We start from the raw sequence: 8,653 nt of genomic DNA on the forward strand, positions 1-8,653 counted from the left end.
CTTGATCACCTTGGATTGTGGCTTTATTTTGCTCGCAAGAATGTGTCAATCATTGTCGTTAAAATGTCACTCATAATTACATTAAAATTATGAAAATGTCACACATAGCAATTTGAAACCTGGGCAGCTATGGTGACAGTCTTACATTCCACATGCCTGTAATTTAAGTGCTTAAATGCATATTTTCTTATTGTCCCCATCATATATTGCTGGTAAAATGCATTGCAAAAATTAAAGCTTTTTTTAACACTTGTAAAACAGCCACATCAGTTTTTTTATTTGATATTTTTCATTGTAAGCATATAGGTCAGTTTTCTTCTTTTTATGTTTGGAGCATATGCTTGCAATAAACAAATGTAAAAACAAATAAACAACTGTTGCACCAGCACACCAACACCAGGCCTATTGGTTTTGATACGGCTTGTCTTGACAATAACATGAATCAGCATAAAATGTAGCACACAATTATGCATTAAACTAACTTTTGGTACATTAAAGTATGAAAGGGGCCGAAACAAAGGTATAGGCAACAAAAATGCTTGCTCTCTTCTACAGTCAAAACTACTGAATAGAATTAAAACAAACCTTACATGAAATTTGAAATATTTCTCAAAATGCAAACTGTTTGTGGTTCAGTGTAAATACATTTGGTAGTTTTTGAGATATTTGGGTTAAAAAACAGTCGGGTAGATGTCAAAGGTTCAACTTACAGATTCCTTAGGGGTTTATTATCTGGTTTGGAACCTCCAATGGATCTTAGGATAATATATTTGAATAATAAAGAATCTGATTGGATGATAAAACATGCTTTCCTTTTGTTCGGTGTGGGATCTGCTGGTATTCACATTCTGATTGGCTCATCTAAACTGAAAATGTTTGTTGCTGTACTTATGTGATGCAAGGAGCCTGAGAGTATCTGTAAAATAAAATGCACGGAAAGAGAAAGGGGCCTAGGGCTCTTACTCTGACCCCTGAGAGGATGAGGTGGGTGTCTTTGAGGGCAGTTATTGTCCCTCAAAAACATTTTCACCAGATGATTCACGGCTCTAATAGATGAACTAGAGTCCTTTAAATCCTCGGTTTTTGGTATGTTTTAGGTCTTCAATTCTGTTGGAATCTTAGAATGCAAGAATCCAGCTGAAACTGTTGATCCAGGGTGCCATTGTGTGTTCTCACACTTAACACAATGCAAGAAAAAAAAGAAAACCCACATTGATTTGTGCTTTGTGGATGCAAGCCCTGCCCTAATGCTCCACTATGGAGACTTAAGCTGTGCACATTGGAGTTATTTCCACATGGGGACTGGAGATGGAGGCTGGCCAAAAGCCACGTACAGTACCCAAAGAAGCGGACATGGGTGTTAGCACAAGGTCAATTCTAAGGGCCTACCTGTACATTAATCTGACTTTCCTGAGATGTAGGTGAATGCTATGAAGTACAACAAGAAAAGAGAGATGTGATTGTGCTGGAATATTGCTTCTGGTGAATTTGATAGTGGGATTGACAGGTTTAATAAAAGTAGTACATTCTTCCTGTGTCTTGCCTGTAAGCCATCCTGTAAATAGGAATTTTTTGTCACTTGTGTGTCGTCCTCATGGATATAGCGTTGTATCATTGATAGATCTTGCCCATACGGGTGTGTCTTAAGTTGGTAACAACTGTGGTTGATGGCCTTTCAATGGATCTTGACATAAGAGCTTCAGCTAAGACCACAAGATCATCATCATATGGTAAACTGGTGTATCGTAACATCACACTTTGGCCATGTAGCTACATTTGGTCCTTTTAAGTGCAGTTTGGTGCTTCTCTCATGTTGGGACCATAGGTAGCTCCACAGTGTCACCTCTCTGTTGATGTATCCTTGGTTAGTACATACATGCACTCAAAAAATGATAATATGCAAAAAATAACGGTTGGACGTTTAGTACTTTTGTTGCTAAAAACTTGCAGTATCTGTCTTATTGCATTTTGGAAGTAATCTTCATATATTTACCTTCTCATTACAAAAACAGTCTTGCAAGTTAGAAATCATGATTTGAGATGTATTGTTTAAAAGAAAACTGTAGTTGTTCTAATGACAATGTTGCTTTGTCCTTTACCCACAGCTCCAGACTTGCAGGCGCCTTTGATCGCAAGCTTTGTTGCATTTGCCTTTGTCATTGTTATCGCTGTAGCAACATACAAATTGTTCAAAATCGACATTGTACTGTGTTACCGACATTCCCTTCATCCTATCATAAATAAAAAAGGTATGTTTGAAGGATCATTCAGTAAACATTATATTTGGGTTTAGTTAATTTGCAGCCTACTATTGTCTCAAAAGTTTGTTTTTTGATTCTTCTTTTCAGTGTCTTTAACTTTTTTTTTAAATAATTTTTTTAATTTAGCATCATGAAGGATGAAGTATGACTTGCTTTGAGTGAGCTCTGCCTCTAAATACATAGTTACCTGTGTTAAGGAATCATACATTTAAAAAAAAATTTTTTACATCGGTGTGGAGAGCATTCAAATGCTAGTAAAGTACCCCTGCGATTGGACCCAACACAGATTAAACGAATATATATACTACCATTGCATAATATAAGAATGTTTTTCAGACTGGAATGTATTTTTTGATAACTAAAAGTTTAATAATCTGGTCAATTTCATCACCCATGATTTTCAGTCCATCCACAGAGCCCCCGAGAGGTGCAATTGCTGCTGGTCTGTGCCTATGGTCCTCATATTCCGTTTTTTCCTGATGGTCATTTTGGTGGCCTCATGGCAATCAACCCGGTTTCTGAAGCTAAACCTTACCAAAAGCAAATTTGTTATTTATGCCATCAAGTAAATGCAAACAAAATTGTGCAGACTTTGTTATCAACTATTGACGTGGACGTATTCTCTACTGCAGATGGGATGTGGGTAAAATTCGAAAAACATACCTGGCTAAAAAAAAAAATACACCAACCAAGGGGCAGGATGTAAGAACATACTCTTCGCAGAAAGTGGTCGCAAATCTGGCATCTACTTTTTCGACCAGTGTTTTATTTTGCAAAATGGCCCATGTACTATATATTACTTTGCGAAATCATCAGTCATGTGGGGTTGCAGAACAACCTGTCTGATGAATATTAATTACACAGGTGTGTGACCGCCTCTGTTGATTGGTTATAATCACAGGAATGGTGGCCTGCAAGGGACGCAGAGCAACATCCTTGTGTTTGCATTCACAAACTGAAAACTTAAAAAGATTTTTAAAAAAGGTTTTGAAAAGCCTGTGTCCCTTAAAAGCTAGTGCTGTTTTGAAAACATACGTTTTCCATCTGTTAACATCAGATGGAGTAGGCAGTGTACCAGTGCTGGCACCGCCCCCCACTCGTCACCCATATCCTCAGAAAATTTACTTTAAAAAACAGAGTTCGGGGGCCAGTTTATGGTCCATCCACATGTTAATCTTCCACTATACCAGTTTTTTATCAGGCAGATGTGATATGATTCCATAAAGAGTCCTTGTTTTAACTTTTAGGAAAGCTTATGTTCATTACGGTGGGCCTGAGTTGGTTTGTGTGAGAAGCCAATGATCAAAGCAGTGGGACAGACTTATTTATTATGGGAAGCTGTTAAAGGCATCAGGCATTTAGGGGTAGATTGTTATTGTACTATGTTAAAGCCTGTAGACTGGTATTTTTTTTACTTGTAACCTCATAATTACCATATTAGGCATGGATGGGTTTGGTATTGGTCACCAACTGACTAACCCTAAAGGTGTTAAAAGATTTGCACCATAATAACCCTCATTCTGCCCTCTTAAAAGGGGATGTATATTGTTTTGCCAACTGTAAATTAGTACATATGTGTAATTTCATGAATTTATGCCTGATTTGTGCCTTGTATGGAAGGTTGGGCTTAACACATTATGCTTGATTTGGGCATGGTGACAACTCGAAGATACAGGTTGTAGACCTTAGTGGTTCATTGGGAAAGGTTTATCAGGTGCCGTAGGTCTGATCCATTTATAATGAAATGTTGTGACAAATTCAATAGGCCCAACTCATTTATTGAGAGCCAGTTGGCCTTTAAGGGTGGATTGTTCTTACATTGTGTTAACGCCTGTAGACAGGTTCTTTATTACATAGAATCTCACAAATTGTTGGAGTAGGCAAGAGCTTTGGCGTTGATTATTTCCCTTCTGACAAACCCTGAAGGAGTAGACTGCATGGAGCAGTGGGTCAGTCCTCTTCAGCCATTTTACCCTACAGCCCGGTTATTGATGGCATTTTGCCGGAGTACATGCACAGCTGCTTAAGCATGTGTATGCTTCAGTGTTAGGACCGGGAGTGGGTACTTTGACTTTCCAGTTTACTCTTTTATAGTCTCCTTTTATTCATCTCCTTTTTTCATTTAGTTTGTTTTGGACTTATTCCATGGTGTATCATTGTGTTACCCTTCCCAGATGGCTGCCATATTTAAATGCAACACATTAGCCATCTTTGACCTGTACAACAGTGGTAAACTTTACACAGTACCACTTCAAGATTGCTGTCCAATGAGATGGTTTCTGAGCTGACATTTTAGAATAGTATTCTGCTTAGTGCATCATTCTCTTAATGTTTCAAGGTGGCTGAAACGCGGCTGTCATGCTGGAAATTTAGTACAGTGATACTCTATGCACTATACCATTTCAATTTTGCAACCCATTGCTATATTTCAATTGTCACTTATTTATTGGAAGTCAATACCTTCTATGTTTAGGCAGAAATGTTTTTCCTTCGGTTCTACTTTATTCATTTCATTTAGCTTGCATATAATTATTGAATGTGTGTTTGTGTCTTATTGCGCATCAGTGAGTGGGTGAATGTATGATGAGTTATTGAGTGCTTAAACTCACTAGAGACTGAAGACGCACTTTCAGTTATAAACTAGGTCTGCAGCCATAGCCAATGCTATATTAATATAATTGTTCAGCATCCCATTGTTTCTAAGTTATGTTTGTGCTTTATTTAAAAAAAATTATTACAAAAGGAGTTCGAAAGAGAGGAGAGCAACAAGTTTTATAACAATATTAAGTGCATTAAAGTTAAACGTAGGTCATAAACTTGCTGAACTCGTTTGCCTTTCCAGCAATAAATGAGACTGAACATTGACATATAACTGAAACATAGCTTAAAGATAGTATATAAACCCTTTTTTTTTTTTTTTTTTTTTTTTTTTATAAACAACATTACTCTTTCTTTTTCAGCTTCAGATGGGAAGATGTACGATGCCTATGTTATGTTTCCTAAGGGGAGTGAATATCACCAAGTTTACACCGTAGACCTATTCGTACAGAAAGCGCTGCCTGAGGTTCTGGAGAAACAGTGCGGATATAAATTATTTATTTTTGGGCGGGATGACTTGCCGGGAGAAGGTACACTTTACAATTTATAGTAACAACAATGATTTGCATGTTCACTTGTCACTAATCGTTCCCTCTTGTAAAACTTTACCTTGTCCTTGCTTTTTTGTGTGTGCTCCAAATGTATCTTTTCACTTTGGTTGCGTTCGTTTGTGGGTGATGTCAATGTATTGTAGTGTATGGTTCCCTTTGCCTAATGCGAGGGCACAGTGTTGAACAAATCCTTGATATAGTAAACATACATTTATTCAGCGGTTAGGCTTGTCATTGCAAACTGGTTTATAAGGGACTATTTGGTCAGCTAATTAGTCCCCATTCGTCAAATCATGTTCACCCCACAGAGGGAGTATTTTTTGAGTATTCTCAGACTGTTTAAGTTCCCCATCACCACCACCCTCTCCCTATCTGTTTGCAGAAAAGAAAATAATTTCCCCTGTTTCTCATGTGGCCATAGGGAATGGGGGTTATGTGGAGAAGGTGCAGGAAAATCAGAGAGTTGTAGATTTGCATGCATAGTCCTTTCTAACTTTAGGAATACAAAAATAACAGACTAGTGGACCAGCACAGACTAATTTCTGTGCTTCTAAATTGTGCTTGCTTTTGTAAACTGAGCCATATTCCAGAGGTGGAATATAGACATCAAGCATCTGGCTATGGATTCGCATCCATAATATATTGTTGTATGCATGTAAATGGTCGTAGTGAATACTCCAGGTAGACACGTTTTTAACATCACTCGTTCTAGATTCCTAATGTTTGAACATATTAGATATTCTACTGAGAGGAAACTAAAGTGCTTAATGTCTTTTATTTTTTATTTTTAGAATGATGTGCTTTTACCAAGAAGATTAATTTAAATTTATTGTGAAAATGTCACGAATTATATCACAATTAAGACCAGAAATGACGAGTTTATTTGTAATTTTTATTTTGCCTGTTTTACAACCTTTCTTTTTTTGGCCTTACCGTTTACAGCTGTGGCAGATGTCATCGACGAAGCAGTTAAAAAGAGCAGAAGGTTGATACTGATTCTAACCAGAGAGACGTCACACAAAGACTTCCTGTATAATGAATTTGAACAGTGCATCGCTCTTCACGACTCGCTACTGAGCAACAAGACTCAAATCATTTTAATAGAATTGGAGAAAATAGACTACTCCAATGTGCCAGAATCTGTGAAGTACATCAAAGGAAATAGGGGGACAATCTCATGGAAAGGAGATTTCACAGGCAAGGAGAACCTTTCCCCAAACACAAGGTTTTGGAAGAGGGTCAGATACCGGATGCCACCAGCACCTGGCTCTTCTTCAGGAGAATCATCTTTTATTCCCGCTGTCTAAGGAGGCCGACAAAATTTAACAGTCGTTTCTAGGACACCAAGATGGAGCATTGTGTTCTATTTTTACATTTTAATTTCACAGCAGATCTTAAAGTGTTTGTGAAGATGGATGTGGGCAAATTGCGACACCGGGATGGATCAGATTTTGTTCGGCATGCAACTGTTTGTACACTTTTGTAATTAGAGCAAATGTGTGTTTTTTTACCCCGTGGTTACACTTTATAACATGATTCAAAAAAACTGCCCTCACCAAGTAGTGTCAGCATATTAATAGTGAATTTATGGAGCCCACTGTCTCCCTTGGGAGTCCTGGCACTACATTAGAATTACATGTTTGTATGCATGTCCTGCTGTCTAATTGTGGAAATTCTATAACATTTGCACTTTGACGTGCAAATATGTGTTTTAATTCAGAAGTGTTACATGTAGTTTGGACTCATAGCATCAGCCCAAACACAGTTAAAGTTACCACAGGCAAGCTTTGCAAACCATTTTGTGCTGTGCAAACAGGGGCCAAAAGATGACTTTGCTTCAAGTACTGTGATATATATATTTGCATTTTGTCCAGTCCGGGTGTGTCATTTCTGAAATCTCAGATAGTCGCTGGATCCCCACAGAAGATAAAAAAAAGCATCCATCAAAAGGCTATTCCATTAGACACCCAAAATGCCTAATAAATTCGTTTGTGTCCTTCCACTATTATTCTCTAAAGAGTTCACTTGATTTTAGGTCCAAGATTAACAGATTTTAAATCAATGTAATGGCGATTGAAGATGGTGCAAACTTTTAAATCAATCAGGGTTGGTGAAGTGCAACTACTCACCCGTGAGGGTCTCATGGCGTGGGGGGCGGCTCTCTTAAGAGCTGTGGTCATCCGAAGAACCTGGTCTTGAGGTCCTTCCTGATCTGGGGCAATGTGGGAGATTGCTACAAGTGGAGTGGGATTAAACACTGAGGTATGGACATACATCAATGTACTGTTTGCAAGTGGGAGTAATACAGCAGTGATGTTTAATCATGAACACCTAGTATACACGTCTGTGATAAATGCTAAAACAGCCACGTCTGGGAATTCCATGTAAATAGTTGTGTATACAAAAGCATATTTTGCACATTTTTATATTCAACAAATGTCCACTACAGAAGATTAAAGAAACTGAATTTACATTTTTGGACAATAAATCGTCCGTCTTCATTTTCTTCACGAGTTTCCATCAGCTTCACTCCTAATTTGTGCTTTCAAACCAAACTGCTAACTTAAATTGCAGTACTGCTCATTGAGCCTGTCAACTTCCTTGGTTTCTAACTCACTCAAGCAAAACTTTATTTGATTACTTTTAAACTCAAGAGACATTTTTAGTGTCGCTTATTAGATGAATCACTTTTTACCATATAACACCTGTTTGCCCTTTCCATTTGGCAATGCCCCGGTTTCACATCACTACTACTGTGAATGTGTGATTATATACGATTTTTTTTTCCACCATCTACTTTGTCAATAGTGATAAAACGGTTATTGTTGTCAGGTTTTAAGGTGCTTTCTTGGACTGCAAACAAGCAAATAGTGAAGTCCTAGTAAGTGTATTGCTTTCTTTCAAACAAAACATTTCCCTTACTCTACGTGCATTTTGTGGTGACCAGTTTTCCATGAAAGCATTTTTTTTAACAATGGCAAAGCCATTAGGTCTGACTTTAATTTGCTGACCTGATTAAACACTATAACAGAATTTCTGCAGTTAAAACATAGAAAATATAATTGCTTTCTGTCTACAGTGTACCACAGATAAAGAATTTAGTCTGTGATGATTGAGTGTACTTGAGAGATATAATATTGTCCCTCATACATGGCAGCACAGCGATTTAGGAGGCAGACTTAGACACCAAACATTCACAGGCATAAGGTGAGAGGAATACTTATGTGGGCGGAGTCAAAGCGC

At 37.7% G+C, this 8,653-nt stretch overlaps 1 protein-coding gene across 2 annotated transcripts in view; it reads left to right on the plus strand.

The window, feature by feature from the left end:
• The window catches only part of LOC144773177 (interleukin-1 receptor type 1-like), a 134,666-nt gene extending 126,768 nt beyond the window's left edge, over positions 1-7,898 (plus strand). For both annotated transcript variants that reach the window (XM_078658049.1, XM_078658050.1), the window contains exons 10-12: positions 2,106-2,249; positions 5,222-5,389; positions 6,353-7,898. In XM_078658049.1, coding sequence (XP_078514175.1) covers positions 2,106-2,249; positions 5,222-5,389; positions 6,353-6,717 — 677 coding nt within the window. In that variant the 3' untranslated portion in view covers positions 6,718-7,898. The remainder of the gene's footprint in view (positions 1-2,105; positions 2,250-5,221; positions 5,390-6,352) is intronic.
• The last annotated feature ends 755 nt before the right edge of the window (positions 7,899-8,653 follow it).

This window comes from Lissotriton helveticus, chromosome 8 (assembly GCF_964261635.1).
Source record: "Lissotriton helveticus chromosome 8, aLisHel1.1, whole genome shotgun sequence".
NCBI classification, from domain to species: domain Eukaryota; kingdom Metazoa; phylum Chordata; class Amphibia; order Caudata; family Salamandridae; genus Lissotriton; species Lissotriton helveticus.